This window comes from Cheilinus undulatus, linkage group 9 (assembly GCF_018320785.1).
Source record: "Cheilinus undulatus linkage group 9, ASM1832078v1, whole genome shotgun sequence".
NCBI lineage: Eukaryota > Metazoa > Chordata > Actinopteri > Labriformes > Labridae > Cheilinus > Cheilinus undulatus.
The window spans coordinates 35856070-35873448 of NC_054873.1; the positions used below are offsets into that span (position 1 = coordinate 35856070).

Here is a 17379-nt window from a genome sequence, read left to right on the forward strand (position 1 = left end):
CCTATTTTACTTCACAGCCACCCCTCAGGCATCAGGAATAAATGCTCCGTACTTTGAGTTAACTTTAAATGATTTTATCTTTTATTTTTGCTTGAGTTGATCTATAGAGCGGTAATTGCACTGTAACTTATTTTGATGAAAACCACAGTGCTTTTAGCTGAGACCATATCCTGGTTCTCTTTCCACTCCTGTAATGTATTTTTTTCAAAATCACCTGAAGCAAAATAAAAAAAGATACCAGCATTACTGATGAACAAGATTATCACTTAATTCCTTTGAACAATAAACAAAATAACTGATTTAACTTTGTTAATAGTTATAGTTTTGTTTTTATTCAAAGTGTTGACAGCACCATCCAACATTAATTCTCAGATATTCCAGATTCACACTAACCTGACATGCCAGATAGATTTGTTTCACACATCTGATTCACCAGTGAGAAACAAGGAAACAGGCGTATCCAAGGTTTGCAAGGTTAGATTCACATTTGTTTTATTCTTCATTTATCACTTCACACAAAGTTACAAATAAATGGAGGTAGGCACCCTGTACAAGCATGTTTTATGTATATTTGTGCTTTAGTGAGTAACAAAGGAAAGGTGAGGCTTTTATGACTGGAGAACTGTTTAATGTGACATGAAAGTGACGGGTCAGACTGAGCCTGCAGCTTGGTTCACAGCTACTCTGATGAGTTATTTCCAGAATGAGCCCCTTCATGGCGTTCCTCTTACCAAGCAAACTCTCTGCGTGGTGCAAATAAAGTCTAAAAATGTCAGGGTTATACTTAGTATGTTATCAAACTGTTGTTCTTGGCTTATTTTTGATACCCTAATGTTCATGCACCATTGAAACACTGGGCTCTTGATTTCTGACAAGTACAGCTGTGTTTTTGCTTTTGTTGGTATATTTTAGTCAGTTTGTCTGATTTTATCAGCTGCAGGCTGAATAGGCCAGTAGTTAGATATTTTAGTTCCATATTTGTCTTTGGCTTACCTTTTAGACTCACCTTAGTTAGTTTTAAGTTTATATAGCACCTTTAAAGAACAGGAAGTCACAAAGTGCTTTACAAAAAAACAGATAAAAGAAACACACAAAAAACCATTCTGATGCCATACTCAAATGTCCAAGTAAGTCATTCTTCATGTTTAAGGTAAAAAATGACCAACATCAGCATTCACTCACTTCAACAATAAGCACACTTCCTAAAGCCAGATGGAAAATGCACTTCATAAATAAAGGTTTTACTGTGATATTTAGTCTTTCTTCTTACCTGACCTCAAACTGTTCAGGTAATCATTTATTTGTTTTGCACTTGGGGATACGTCTTTATATGTTCACAGCATAGAACAGAGAAGTCTGTTGCAAGTGCCTTGAGTTCACTGAGTTTTCCTTTCACAAGAAGAAGCTAGAAAGAAACACGTCCTGCTAAAGATTGTCACCTAACTGTATCTGCTGACCAACAACCCCTGTCAGATTAGTTTAACTTGAGTATGGCTGAAGAAAAACAATTAAAAGAAGCTTTTCCTTCAATATTATGAAACATCACATTGAACAGTGATGTAGGAATTTAACGATGCAGTCAACCCACACTAGAATATGTACCACTACAGTGAGATTGCAGTACAATTTTAGTAGAATTTTCTGCAACATTTTGGATTAAAGAGTGAGATTGACTTAAAAATCTAAATAAATGAGTCCTTTATTTCATAACTCTCACAGTAACACAGCAAAATCCTTTAATGTTTTATTTCCATGCCTGTCTTCCTAAGTTACTGATGCTTGTTAACAAAGAGCACTGCAATACATCTTTATGTCTAATTAGTTCAAATTGACATTTATATGCACTGATTTTAAGCTGCATTATAAGTTGACCCTAAAATGCACTACACTAAGCTGTTGCACTCTTGGCTGGTGTAAAAATCCTTCTGACGATTTTTTAGACTTCATATCAGTATAACGGCATTTATCATCACTACGTGGGGTATGATCTTACTTTAATGCCTTGTCCAATCTTTTTCCTCTCTGGAGATGGTGATGATGATGAAGGCTTTACAGTACACACACACGCTGAAGCCCCAGCAATGCGTTTGGGCAGGTCAGGTCCTCGGGACCATGACCCCTTGTCCGGGTCATACACCTGAGAAGCTCTAGAGAAAGCCATACTCTCCCAGCTGTAGCCCCCCAGCACATAAATCCTCCCCGCCCAGACAGCGAGTCCCGCCTCACTGTTGGGCAGAAGCAGCGGCGACACCTGAGTCCACTGGTCGCTGCGTGGGTCGTATGACTCCACCTGAAGAATGTCAAAGCGCTCTGTGGTGTCTTCGTGGTCATCGCTGCCTCCTATGGCATAAATAAGGTGGTTGAGGGAGGCCATGCAGTGCCAGCCCCGGGCCAGAGACATGGCCTGGCGTTCCACCCACACATCACTGTCCCGGGATGGATCATAACTCAGGACTTCTCTGCGGTACGGCCCAATCTGATAGTCGTGACCTCCAGAGATGTAGACTACACCGTGGTGGACCGTCCCAGCATGGCCGTATGTAAATCTAAAAAGGATGAAATTTATAACCAAACACAGATGTAAAAATGTTGAAAAAGGGAAAAAACTACAGCCTTTTCTACTCGGTGCTAGTTTTACTTGTAGACCTTTATTACTAAGATATATTGAGGTTGTGCATGTTTTGATCTGCTACGTCTGCAAATTTCACAGTTGGAATTCCAATCCAAATTTGAAAGTGAAAATTAATTTTGGATCCTATCCAATAAACATCTCTTGTTCCTTGTATTTATTTTGCACTATTTTTTCCTATTCTCTGAGCTTTTTGGACCTCTTTCTGAGTCACTGAGAAAAATGTTATCAACAATTTCCAGTCTAAAAATTTTGATTGTCATCTCTCATAAAGAGCACAGAAGTTGACAACGGCAGATAAAGGATGCTCAAATTCACCAAAGAAATAATCCAGCCATTATCCTGAACGCACTGGTAGCAGAATCAATTCCCAGTCTCCATACTTGTTTGGTGGATGTCTTCCTCTTCTATCTCTCTCCATATTTCATGTTTCTCTTCAGCTGTCCTCTCTTTTCTCCAAAAAGCCCAAAATATAATAAAAAAATTTTTTAAATGTCCTCTCAAGAATAAATAAAAGTTTGAAATGAACTGAAAAAAGTAGAGGGAAAATCCCATAATCATTAGATATATGACAAGTATTACTGTGTGTGATAGGAAATATATTACACACCAATGGTTCTCAACTGATGGATTGGGACATAAATTGGGTTACAAAACTTTTCTCAGCTGGTCACGAATGTGTGTCTGAAAGAAAATGTGTCAAAAAGTCTGTGATATACAAAATCCTTAAGCAGACATACATTTATATGTTATATTTGACTCAGGTTTCCTGTTTGAATGAGTAAAATTTAGTTGTTTTGTAAAGATTTTGACTTTTTTTTTCAGATATCACAGTTTGTTTTTGCATGATGAGGAGGAAATTCCTCAAGATCTTTAGAAAATTAGCAAAGTTTTACAAAATATCACAGGAAAACAGTGCAAAATAAAATGCATGCATACATGTCTTCTATGATTACTGTTTAAATATGTTTTTTTTGTCCTGTCTCTTTGTCCAATCACATGTAAGGTCCAAACTCATTAAATACATCTGAATGGTTGGAGGTGTGGTGGGTCCTGAGGATAGGCCACTAGAAAACCCCTGTTATATAATGTATTGAAACTAAACCTGTAACTGTTGGACTATTTATAGTATGATCAGGAAGAGACTGTTTTGTGTAAACAGACTTCTCTTATTCTGTGTGAATACAACAAACAAACAGACAAAGACATGGGGGCCAAATTCTAAATGACATGAGGCTGTTATAATAGTGGATAAGTGCCAACTGGGTTGAAATAATCAAAGCTTTTTATTATTTTGGCAAAAAACAATTAGCATGGACCAAATAAAATCTTAAACAATTTTAAAAACGTGGGAGAGCACAGATATGAGGACAATTTCAAATTACTTTTCATCTTATAATCCTCTGAATGCAAACACTAAACTACTTCACCAGACTGTCAGACCACTGGAGACCACTCACCTGCCGTCCTGCAGACGACCTCACAGGGAAGATTACCCACACTCAGACTTAAACAGAATCCTGTGTGATCAAATGTGACTTAAGAATAAAAATAAACATGGATGACTTTGATATCCTCAGCTTGCTGTCCCTTCCTAACAGGATGTCCTGGTGTGTGTTTAAGTTGCAGCAACAAGCATAAAACAAGGAAAAGAATCAGGATGAAATCCTGGCTAGAAGCAGTGAAAGTACACAACAACTGGCTGGTGATCCTCGCTCTCATTGTTTGTGTGTCCATCAGAGGCATTACTGGAATTGTAAATATTGGATGTGTTTTATACTTAGGATATAGGCAGGGGTGGTTTTAGTGACTTGGAGGCCCCAGGCAAAGATCAATGTGAGGCCCCCCCTAATATCACTCACCTCAACTTCTTTGATAACCGCCATATGAATGTGATTTAACAGAAGCAGCACAGTGTGCAGTGGCCACTAATAACACATTTAACTCCATTCAGTGTAAGATAATCTGCATTATAACCAGCATCTGTTAGGTCCCTGATCATCATCTGGTGGCCCAGGGGCCAAATCAGGCACCCCAAAGCTTCCTGTCAGACCCCCGAAAGATCATTTAATTCAAAGATGTTGTGGTTTTAAGAGAATCCTTTGGCTTTAAATGTCTTCAGCTGTTAAATCCATCCCACAAACAATGAATAGTGAAACAGTCTGAGAATTACTAAACATTTGATCTGTTTTTACAGAAATTTAATGTCATAATTAGTAGATATTTAAAATTAGAGTTAAGCTTGGCAGAAGTGCTAGAAAAATGACCAGATAAAGTGGTGAAAAGGGGTTCAAATGTGGCAAAAATGGGTTAAAGAGGGAAAAGGGGGCAAAAAGTGCCATAAATTGGTTACAAATTACAAAAATAGTTCAAAAAAGCAATGAAAATGGGTTAAGAAGTGGCAAAAATATAAGAGAAGTGGCAAAAATGTATAAAAGTTGCTACTATTGTAGCTATGTCATGAAAAGAGGTTAAAGAGTGGCAAAAATTGATAAGAGTTGCGTAAAGTGGATAAAACATGCAGGAAAAGTGGTTTAAAGGGTTAAAAGAATGGCTAAAACTGGGTTAATTAGGCAAAAAAAAAGGGTTAAAATGATTTGGTATTAAGTCACAATAGTGGAGGGCCCATTCTCTGGGGTTTTCAGAGGCCCAGCCAGTTCTTTTGTCAGGCCTGTCTCCTTGTGTCCTGCTGCATGATAGATAACAGGGATAGATCTCGCTGGTAATGCCTAAAAATGTCAAAATACAAATACTACTGTAATAATTTGTTAGCCAGACCAAAATGTTTATTTTATTTTTGTGTATTTGAAAGTCTGGCCCCCAGAGTTTCTGTCGAGACTAAATCTGGCCCTTGTGCAGATGTACTTGATGAACGCTGTGTTAGGTTCAGTATTAGTGAATACTTGTTTACATCAAGCTGGACAAACTGCATCCACCTTAGACAGAGAATAAAAAAAACAAATGTAAAAATGATGTCTCGTCCAAAAAGATATGAGAATAAAGACTCTCTGTACTTAAATGATTATTATGCCAAAACTTGTGTCTTTTCTTCATCATTTTCTGAAGTTCATGTACTCTCCTGTTCTAGGGTTTTATGTTTTCAGGTACATTATAGTAAGTTTATCTGGCCCAAGGTCCCATCAAGAACTTAATGTAGTTAATTTGTATTTCTGCATCAAATCAGCTGCGTTACATGAGTTTTATATTATGTTAATAAAAGAAATAAACAAAAGCCTCTATTTTCAGTATAATTTTTCATCTGAATCATACTGAACTGCAGCAAAACAGGGATGTCAAGCTCATTTTGGGTCAGGGGTCAGATTTGCTCCAATCAGACGTCCTGCAGGTCAGACAATTTTTTAGCAGTATCTATACCAAAGCTGATATGAAGGCTGCTGTAATGTTTCTAAAAAGAAATGACCCAATATTAGATGCAGCTACCATTTAATGAGTGCTGCATGTTTGTACGCTAAAGGGTTAATTAGCTACTTTAGAAAGAGAATTTACCTGCAAGTAAAACTGAACAGGTCAGGCAAAGATATGCTGTCCTTTTTATCGTGACCATTTTTACAGATTTTAACGTTTTAATGAACCACTGATAATGAATGTACAAGACTGAAACATTCATTAGGCCTATAAATAAACATTCAACATGACTGTTTGTGGATTTATGTCCCAGGCAACTTCTTGAGGCCCCCCTTATGGACGAGGCCCCAGGCAACTGCCTACCTTTGCCTAATGGTAAAACCGCCTATGACCACACATCTAAAATATTGACTGTCTTTTCACTCTTCCACAAGTTCACATTTTCTATGTTTATTTTGTGTACCTTTACCTACAATTTCTTCATTACAATGAGCATGTTATACACCTTTTTTTGTGTAGACAGAGTTCATTCGTGTCTTAGGGCCTACTGAGGGAGCCAACGGCCAACGTGATTTTTTTTTTTCAAGATTTATTTTGGGCATTTTTGTGCCTTTTTTTGACAGAGGAGGATGGTGGATAGAGTTGGAAACAGGGATGAGAACAGGGGAAAGACATGCAGTAAAGGGCCTCAGGCCGGATTCGAACCCGGGCCATCCGCGTACATGGGGCGCGCGCCTTAACCACTCGGCCACCTGCGCTCCAGCCAACGTGATTTTAACATGATGCTCACAATGTTTGTCACAATTGCAACTTTGAGAGACACGAAACTGCACAAAAACAGTCTCAAGAATATAATAAAATCCCTGTCTATAAAGTGTCTGTTCTGGAATGGAATTGGAATTGGAATGAACAGAGCCCTGTGATATCATAAAGGAGGGGTATCTGAGCCCTGATTGGGCAGGAACTGTTCACTGTGTTCCAGTGTTCCATTCCATCCAGTCACAGAAAGGCATAAAAGGCCTGAGATATGCTCTGGCTTCATTAATACATCAGTCATCCAGTTATTTTTCTTTTCAAAACTTTTCAAAACTTGTTTGAAATTTTCAACATCGAAATGGAGAAGAAATTTCAGAGAAGGTCCACAAAGCCTAAGAGAAGAAACATGGAGGCAGGCTGGACATCTGAGTCAGTCCTGCAGGACCAACTTTCACAGCTGATGGAAGAAAATGCTTTCCTCCATGAACAACTTCAGGAGAGTCAGCGTTTACATCACCACAATAGCTGTGTAAACTCATCCCTGCAGAAGGAAAACGCAGAGCTGAAGTCTCAGTTGAAGACGGCTTGCTCAGACCTTTCCCGAGCTAAAGACAGAGTTGCTGTTTTGGAGCATAAAATTCAGTCTGGAGGAACGGACACCCAGGAGCTGATTCTGCAGCTGCAGACGGCTCATGAGGATCTAGAAAGACAGACAGTGAAGCTCCAGTCCCAGAAAGACACTTTGGAAGTTGAGCCAGAGCAGGCTCAAAAGATTCACACTGTAAAAACGGGCATCCAAAACCTGAGTGTGAAGCTGCATCAGGAGCAGGCTGTTTTATTGAAGAAGGCGTTGAAGACTGAACGCTGCCCCGGGAAGGAAGAAAGCACCAGCCAGGGGTTCCAGCACAGTCAAGCTAAAGAGATAGAAAAGATCAACCTTCACCTGCAAACCGTCCAGCTGGATCTCCTTAATCAGGCCCTAACTTTGAAGTCTCCAGCAAAGGTGAAAGCTCCAAAAGAATATCAGTGGGTCAGAAAGAACCAAGAGCAGAAAACTGATGAGCTGGAGCCCAAGGAGAAAGGCCCAAGTGTATATCAGCGGGTCAGAAACCACCAGGACCAAGAGCAGCAAACTGATGAGCTGGAGTCCAAGGAGGAGCTAGAACAGGCAAGGGCCTCCTTTGTTGTCCAGCTCGATCAGCTACAGAGAGAAAACACAATGGTAAAAGCTGCACAAAGGAAAGCGGAGGAGAAGCTTCAGGAACAGCAGAGACTGTGGCAGGAGGAGAGACGCTCCCTCCATGACGCTCTGCAGATGCTCCACAAACGGCACGAGGAGAAAAAGAACGAGTGGGTCGCAAAAGAGAGAGCGATGACCCAAAGGATGGATGAGCTGGAGATAAAGATAGAGGAAATGCAGGAAAAGAAGGCTAGAAAGAAGAGAAGCTGGTTTAAAAGGCTATTCACATGCTCCAGTTCTTAACGAAACCAGCGTCAGCAACACAAAGTTTAGAGAACAACTTGTGGCCTTAGGTGGGATGAACCTGACGGAGGTCACAAGCAAAAAGGAATCCATCCAGAAAAATGCATTTTGGCTTGTGGCCTTAGTAGGGAAGACCCTGATGGAGAGCCAAAAGCAGAAAGGAATCCGTCCAGAAAAATGCATTTTGGCTTGTGGCCTTAGTTGGGAAGACCTGATGGACGCCAAAAGCAGAAAGGAATCCGTCAAGAAAAATGCATTTTGGATTGTGGCCTTCGTTGGGAAGACCCTGATGGACGCCTAAACCTGAAATGGTCTGGAAGTTGTTCTCTAAACTACTAAGTGTTGCTGGAGCTTCTTGTTTCTTTTGAATCAAAAATAAAGATTCAAACTTGACTTGTAATGTATGTCTTGTTTCAAAACCTACAGGTATTTCTTAAGTCAATAAAGGTTTGTTTGATGGGAGGATGTGCAATCTTCTACAATAAAATGGTGACAAAAATAAATCTAAAATACTGCATGCATACTATATGTCCTCAATTTGGAGGTTTTGATTTATCAAAATGTAGCCCATTTTGAAATACTTATTAGTTGAGACTCCATCCATAGTGATGTAAAGCCTTCAGTGTAGCTGCTTTCTTTCCCCTGGATTTTAATCCTAAAACACTTTCACTTCTGAAATATCCAATTGTTGAGTCAAATTTCTAGGACTAAGTTTTAAGATTTCTGCAGCCATTGATATATCTGGATGGACAAAAGTGTCTGCTCAATAAAATCACAACATTTTAATCCTGGAACTGCAGACAAGGTAGGTACATGTTTTCTTACCTGGGCAGTCCTGCCACGTAGGACCAGCAGTCCTCTGCGGGATAATAAACCTCCACAGAGGACAAAGCTCCAGTGTCATTCCTCCCTCCAACAGCAATCAGACATTCTCCCACTGCCCCCAAGTAAAAATCCACCCGCCGCTGATTCATTGAGGCACCCTGGAAAAACCACATGCTGTCACAGACAAATACTACAAACTGGAAGGATCAATAATATTGTTCATTAGTGTTGTACACGCTTTAGTGAGTACTTCAGAGGAAAGGAGCTCCTGTTCTCTTTAGTATATATAATAGCTTCATCTGTGAACTGTGCTGTGTTTGGAGACTGAAACTGTCTCGTTACATTACCCTGGTCCACTGGTTGTGTCGGGGGTCGTATCTGTACAGCAGGTTACAGGCAGCATCTCCACCGTTGTCCCTGGATGAGCTGCCTCCAGCAGCAAAGATAAAACCCCCGAGCACAGCTAGGCAGTGGTGGCTCCGCTGGGCTGGCAGCTGCGTCTCTACCTCCCAGTTTCCTGTTTCGCTGTTCAGCCGGCAAACGTTTGCACTCAGCTCCTCTCCACGTTCTGACACCTTGAGAAAAAGAGAGAAGACTGTGAGAATCTATGGAGCTTCTCTTCTAGTTGAGTTTGAGAACATTTGTTTTTGCAGTTTTCTGAGTGTAGACAAGTTGAGTCAATAGTGTCAAAAAGAACTGTTATAGATGCAACATGATCTATGAGAATAAATCAAATTGGAGGGTTACATTTGTTCCTGACAGCTCTTAATGTTAGTTTAAGTGTCCAACAATTTTTTTTACAGCATAAGTTACTTTTAATAGCACCCGACCCACCATTGTTTACTGTTGCCTCGCTTTGCCTCTTTTTCAGAAAATACTGACTTGGAAAATACTGACTAAAAACCCAATAAACCACCAAAGCCACACAATAAAACAAACAAACTGAGGCAGTAATGGACCAGCAACACTGACAGTTTTATTGCTGTTTTTTCAGTCAAGTCTTTTGCCATTAAAGGTACAGTGTGTAAAAATGGGACTATCAACATCTAACAGTCAATTCTGGACTGTGATGCTCATTTCTCTGGTGATAACTGTGGGAACCAGTGAAGTTTAAAAATCAATACATGCTTAACTGTTATTTGGTTCCTTCTATGGTGCCATAGAAACAGGCAAAATGCAAAAATCCAAGATGGCAGCTTCCTTGGAGGGGACCCTCCCTATGTATGAATAAAAGGCTTATTCTGAGTTAATTTTAAACATAAATTTAAAAAATGTGTCATCAGATGTCAACACTAATTTAGATCAATCTACTTATAAATGTTATGTTTCATTTTAACCAAGCTTGTTTTGCTAAATGCTAATAGACTAAATATTACACACTGCACCTTTAAATAAACATCATTATGTAAAAAAAAAAAAAAGGCCTGTCTTTGTAGGGATTTTTTCCACAATGCTTTCTGACTTTGAAATCTAAGCCTCTCAAACAAAAAAAAGCAATTTGGAGTGCCTTTATTGATCAGGTACATCTTCCTCAAACTTTGTCTTTTATCTTTAACACCCTGGTGGGTCAGAACCCAAACGACATTTTTTGTGTGCCTAGAAAAAACATGAGGCAAAAAATGTATGATGTGCTTCTTATCAAATGTCAAGTCTCAATACATATTTTTGTTCCATCTCAGGTCCAAACTTCTCTATTTTCAATGAAAATATTAAGTTTTAATTGAAGAATTTGTGAAATTTGAGTCCCGGTTTGTCCCTAAGGATGTATTGGTGGGTCCTGAACGCTGACCAAGCTGAGAACCACTGTTTTAAGCTTTTATTCTGATTGGGCTGTGGATATTTATTACTTTTTCAATTCAATTCAAATGAGTTACAAAAATGTATTTATCCCTATGGAAAATATTCAAGGCTCTGCAACATTTCAAAGAGCAAAGAGCAGAAGTCTAACAAAAACTAAATCTGAATGGCAAATTAGACAATATACAGTGAAAAAAAAAAAAATTTTTAAACCATATATACAGTATATGCATGTCTATATAAAAACAAACTCTATAAACAGATGATTTTAAATCTAGGTTTTAGATAATATCATTACCAGCATTTAAATATATGAACAAAAATGAATTATTACAGAAAAAATGACAGCCTAGAATGGCTGTAGTGCAAAAAGCCTCAAATTTCATCTGAAGTTAAAAATATAAACAGGGTAATGTAAAACGGGCCAATACTGAGTAAAAGAAACAACTGTAGTGTATTAAAATAAATTAAAACATAAATAAATATGAAACTGACCAAGTTTTAAAAAAAGGTGTATTACTGCAAAAAAGGACATGGGCCTGTATGTATTTACACCCTAAAACTAAATAAAAAGGGAAAACGGTAGAAATTTCTTTTCAGTCTCAATACTACATTTTTCAGGCCTGAAGTCTTTTAATTCAGGCTATGTTTATGTTGCTATGGTTATGTTTATATTTTGAATATTTTTTAAATGGTGACTATGTCTTTCTCAATAATCAAGAAAGAACTTTTTATATCAGCAACTTCAAGAGAATTTTTTTTCCAAATGTGACGTGGGTGTGAAGTAAAAGTAAACTTAGAGGAAATATCTAAAACATACATTACCTGGTTTTACTTGATTTTAAAGTCATAATCAAAGTGATCAGTAACACATCTGTACCTCTCCTCCAATCTGCAGCAGCCTCTCCACTCCTCCTCGCAGCGTGGTCCGTTCTGTCTGAAGGAGCGGCTGGGCGCTCATCCTGGCATGATACCCCACAGCTTCCTCCACCAGAGCCTCACAGCCGGCCTCCTCTGGCAGCAGAGCCTGCACAGCTGGCAGCACCCGATCCACCAGGTCTCCTACCGGCATCAGAGGGAAGCGGATGCGGGAGAGGAGCTGTCGAGCGTGAGGGGCCCGCTCTGGACTCTGGCTTAGCCACTGTAGGGAGGCCTGGAGGAGAGCCTGCTCGCTGTCATGCTGAACCTGGAGATGAAGAGAAAAGTTCAGTTTTATTGTGTTGTCACATGCACAAGCTGTGGATCCTACTGTATTGGGCTGAGTTTATGTAAGCGTAAAGTGTTTACCTGGCCACTGGAGAGATAGGAGTTGAGCTTGTGAAAAGGAATGTCCCGCAGAAAATCAGGGGTGAAAGAGAGTGTGGCGAAGCGTGTGAGGATAAATTGGTCTATGAATGCGTCAAGTCGCTCCAGACTGTAGAGCAGAGCCAGCTCCTGCAGGTACAGGTAGTTGTCCTCACTCACCTCGCGCTCCAGATACTGGCAGCAGAAATCAACCACTCGCCTCACCTTAATCACAGGAAATATGGTGTAATTTTTCATTTTCCAAAAAACATTTCACATTATTACTCTGGTACCACTAATTTTCAAAAAGATTTCAAATAAAAGTTTTCTTATAAACAGCAAATACATGCTTCATACTCCAGATGAATAGCTTTGTGCTCTATATGCATATCCTTTAAGCATTATTTGAAAGCCTACATGAAGTAGTTTCCATAAATTTTGGACAATTTTTGTTTATGTGTTGGAATATCAGAATATCCGTGTTAACTAGCTAAATTTGGTTGAAACTTGGTGCATTGTAGCAGCTTACCTGCAGGAGGTGAGCAGCTTCCAGCACATAATCAATGTTTCCGCCATCCAACGGCAGCTCTCCACTGTATAGAAAATCCACTACAGCTTTCAAACCAATGTACGCCACTCCAACAAGCTCCACCTGCAGACAGGATGAGGATAATGGAGGAGTATCAGGGGCAGACATATGATTATCTATCTGTGCAATATCATATCAAACATTTAAGCAGCTTAAGGCTGAAAATATACCTCTTGCTGGCGTTCCTCCCTCATACCCAGAGTGAACATGGCATGGAAGTATGGACTGGAGACAGCCAGCAGAGCTCTGTGAGCAGGAACCCGCTGCTCATCGGCCACCAGGACTACATCACAGAACTGGCTGCTCCTCCGCTGCTCATTGAGGCCCTGTAACACCTCTACAGCCTGGTCCACGCAGCAGAACACCTGTGAGCACAACAAAAAATAAACACAAAAACTGACCATGACTTTCATAAAAGGGCAAGGACATTTTTTGTTATTTAACAAAGTCATCAATAATTTGATGATTGCTAACAGACTCTGACTGAAATTAAAAACACAGGGCTGCATTTCACAAGTACAGGCATTTTAGTGGCATTTCTACAGTCCCAAGCTGAGAAGGACATTGGTTTTACTGTTGTTGCTGTATTGTGAGTAAAGGTGCCATCATTGTTCTTTCACAGTAAAATATTGCATGAAAATGACAACTTTGCCATGTTTGACATGACACAAAAACATCACCAGGTAGGACCATTTCAGGTCTTTATCTATTACAAGCTGGCAAATTAGTTGTCTTAAAAGTATGCTAAATAATAATAAGATAAGATTCTGATGAGGACTACTCAGTTACTTTGTTGGTAATCCTAGCCCTCACAAATTTCTATTGAAATAACTACACGTTATGTTCACCTCTCTTTACACACTGACCTTAGATGATTCACTGATCCGGTGGGGACGGCACACACGGCCCGCTTTACCATTGTCCATTATGTCCCCTCAGGCTGGCATCATCTAGAAGAGACACACATAACACATGCAGTACTGTACAATAATACAATAGAGGAGTCAGCAACCCTGAACATGTCAAGTTCTTTGGACTAAATTAACCCCAGAAATGAGAACCAGATAAGGCAGATACATAGATTATTAGTAGTAAAAGGCGATGCAAAGCAGAGACTGTCTTCATTTTAAAATCTGTCTGGTTCTTACATCCGTTTAATCAGAGGACATCTCTCACTCAGCTGATACAGCTAACAGCATCTCCTCTTAGCACAGGTTAGCTGAACCAGGAGGACCAGCTGCTTCCTGGGATCAAATCATCAACATGAGACAATTTTCACAGTCGACACGAGGTGGTCTGTATCCTGACACTGAGGTCTTAACCACGGTCTCTATTTCAAAGGACAGCTTCCCTTGAAAGCATGGTTTCTTCAGTAGGAGAGAGCGACAAGACGGAGCACATCATCAGCTCAGCTCGCAACGTAAACACAATTACTTCCGGTCAAAGATTTCAAAATTAAATGTTCTGATTTTGTCAAAAATAAAGGCTTTAAAATACAATTTGAAAAAGAAACAACATTATAATATTTAAGCCAAAATCAAGGTACGTTCAATTACTTTTTAATTAACGTTTAGTACAGAACAATGGCAAACTAGCTGGGTCAACAACAAGACAATTGCAAGAGCGAGAAAATCTTTAGGCAGCACTAATTCTTACATTTTTTAAGAACATAAGCATAACAAAGTATATTTGCTATTGGCTACTAAAATATACTGACAGAGAAAGATTTTTCTTTTTCTTGCAATTTGAGCACTTATTCAAGACTCAAAGTCAAATCTTGATCATAGACTTACTCTTAGACATTTAGATTTTAGAATTTATATTTTAGAGTACGTATGGATAAACTGGGTTGGGGGGGTCTATTAACCTTCTGTTTGTAACAATAAAATTCGATTTCAGAGTTACAAGCACCGGTGTACTCACCGATACACACTAAAATACACCGGTGATTTTATTTTGTAGTTGTAAGCTCCCTATGATTCCGAAATCCGGAAATCATATGAAGCTTATGGACCAATCACCGCGCGTTCGATGCGGGTGCATTCAAGACTGAAAACGTCGTCTTGTGTTCCGAAATGTTTTGATAATTTTTGGGGTAATTACATAAACTATAGTTCAGTAGCGATACTTGCAAGTTTTTATTTTTTCCTCTTTTACTCACAAAAGAGTTTTACTGGAAATGAACTACAAACAAACAACGAAACAAACAAACAAACGAAAGCAAGGCTTTTAAATGTGGCTTAGTTTTTTCCCAATGTTTCTTTTTGAAGATTAAAGAGAGTAAATAATAGAGTGGCTTAATTATTACTCTCTGTTGCCGTGTAGTAGCAAGGTTTTACAAATTGACTACAACATTGCATAAATGTCCTTATAAACAGTGTGGATGCTCAACAAAGACTCAGAAAACTCACAGCTTCACAACCCTAAGCAGAGAATTTAAAAATCAGCCCTATAAAAATAGAGAATTTGTGTGTGCCATCACTTCATCAAAGCAGGAGTTAGGGGCGGGAGATTTGTTGGTTCCCTCCATAGAAGCAGAAGATCTTCTGGGTAATTATCACTTATACATGTAAGCACTGGTGTGTATTGCAGAAACATGTGACAGCTCGGTAAAACATTGAAATTGTTGATGAATCTGCTTAAATCTGCCCACACATTAAAAAAAATAGTAAACACTTGTTTTTAATAACTTGGCCTTTACAAAGCTCCTTGTATCTCACTTAAATGTATTATTTCAAAGACCGTTAATCCAGATGCAGACACATCTGATGATATGTTTTGTATACAGTAGCTACTAATGCCAAGTAGCTCTTCCCTAAGCCATTCTGGGCAATTATCAACACTGGCTCTGAACTGAAGGTTGATGTTATGTTAATAGTTAACCAGCAGAGTGCGCAATAATACTGTGACAGACAATGCAGTAAGCCGGAGCTCAGACAGGGATGTTGAGCTGCTGCTCAGCTCTTCATCATCACATGTAGTCCACACATTTATCCAACCCCTCCCCCGTACTACATACTTTTGACTCTATTCACGTTGATTTAAGCTACACAGATCTGGTGTTGATACTATACACTGTCAACAATAATATGATGAAAACGACAGTCTTCACTCCTCTATAAAATGTCTGAGGTTTACACCACAATGATGAAATGTGCTTTCATTATCCTTGCGTGTTTCAGAGTGTGTGATTTATAAGCATATCATATAATATGAACAAGATATTATGTATACATGTAAGAAAATCTTAGCTTTTATTACCTCCCTATATCAAGTTGGATATTTGGACACCGGCAAAACCGGAAATTGATTTGGCTTCAAAATAAAACACTATCTTTTGATAATAAAAGTTGTTTTCAATAATCATATCGTATCCCGCTTTTTGCAGACTATATAAATCCATATTCCAGACATAAATACAGATAGACATAACTCCTTATGTCTATTTATTTATTTTTTATTGTCTAGACATCAATTTATGAATCACTGTGTTCTCCATTCAGTGGTTAGCAAACCAAATCCTGCGCAAACAGCAAGGGTGGAAAGACCAAAGAACACTCAAGTAAAAGTACAGTTACTCTGATTGAATTTTATTTCAGTAAACGCACTGCTTTAAGTAAAGCCTAAGTTAAATGAGATTTATTTCATGTTAACCCAAAGTACTGAGTTCTAAGTATTTTATATCTGAGGGGGTAAAAATAAATCATGATTTGTCCTATATCAATAAGAGAGAACACGAGTCTTCAATCTTATTTTTTATGAAAGGTACAGATTTCAAAGAAATTGCAGTACAACCTCTCACAGAATCAGTAACACCATGACAGCATATCAGCTGCTTCAGATCAGTCAAAGAGTTAAAAGGGGTAGTAGTGACATATTCCCCCATGACCTTTCAAGTTCCAGTTACATCATCATGGACTGATGCAACAACAATACAACATTTCTTCTATGAGCTTAAGGAAGCTGCCTGATCAAAATAAGAAATGTGAAAATGCATTGAAAAAAAATTGTGTTATTAGGTTGTTGTCCTAAAAGTCTTGCAACATCTGGTAAAGAGTGCACCACTGGAAAAGTTCTGTCTGGAAAGCCATGTAGCTCTACCACCTCTCCCTAAACCCATCCATTTCAACAAGGATCAGGACACCTTGGGTGTGCACATGCAAACATAGATGTAGGTATGTGTGGTAGAGGCCCCTCACTATGGGCCTCTGAATGTCATGCTGTAGCTGTAAAACAAACAACTTCACATCATGCCATCTAGTGATATTCTTTTAATTCAGGAGCTGATGCTTTTAAAGACAGTAAAATACAATACTTTCCCCAGTATATGCTTAAGTAAAATTGATGATTTAAAAACTACTTGAAAAAAATATAAGCACATGTAGAAGTAACTCAGTTACAGTAACGAGTAAATGGACTATAATTAGTGTCTATCCACCCCTGTCAAAAGGACAGCTTTTGCAAAAACACTCTCTTATGAAGAAATGTTGTTTGTTGATGTTGGTACACAGAAAAAATGGAGTGTTGAATTTTCATTTTTAAACATTTCAGAGCTCATTTTAACCCCATTCTGAGTTAAATGGCCTTCAGTGTTGGAGTTTTTTTGACAGTGCTGATCCATTCAGTGTTAATTAATCTCTGTACAGTCAG

The 17379-nt window shown here is 38.8% G+C and overlaps 1 protein-coding gene across 1 annotated transcript; it reads right to left on the reverse strand.

Moving 5' to 3' along the window:
* Positions 1–445: 445 nt before the first annotated feature.
* klhl36 (kelch-like family member 36) lies at positions 446–14130 on the reverse strand. The gene is made up of 9 exons (XM_041796208.1): positions 13878–14130; positions 13596–13679; positions 12900–13094; positions 12670–12792; positions 12144–12365; positions 11737–12042; positions 9407–9634; positions 9060–9217; positions 446–2546 (listed from the first exon to the last, which is right to left on the reverse strand). Exons 2-9 carry the CDS (start codon positions 13653–13655, stop codon positions 1973–1975), a joined length of 1866 nt encoding a protein of 621 aa, XP_041652142.1. The 5' UTR covers positions 13656–13679; positions 13878–14130; the 3' UTR covers positions 446–1972.
* Between the last annotated feature and the right edge of the window lie 3249 nt (positions 14131–17379).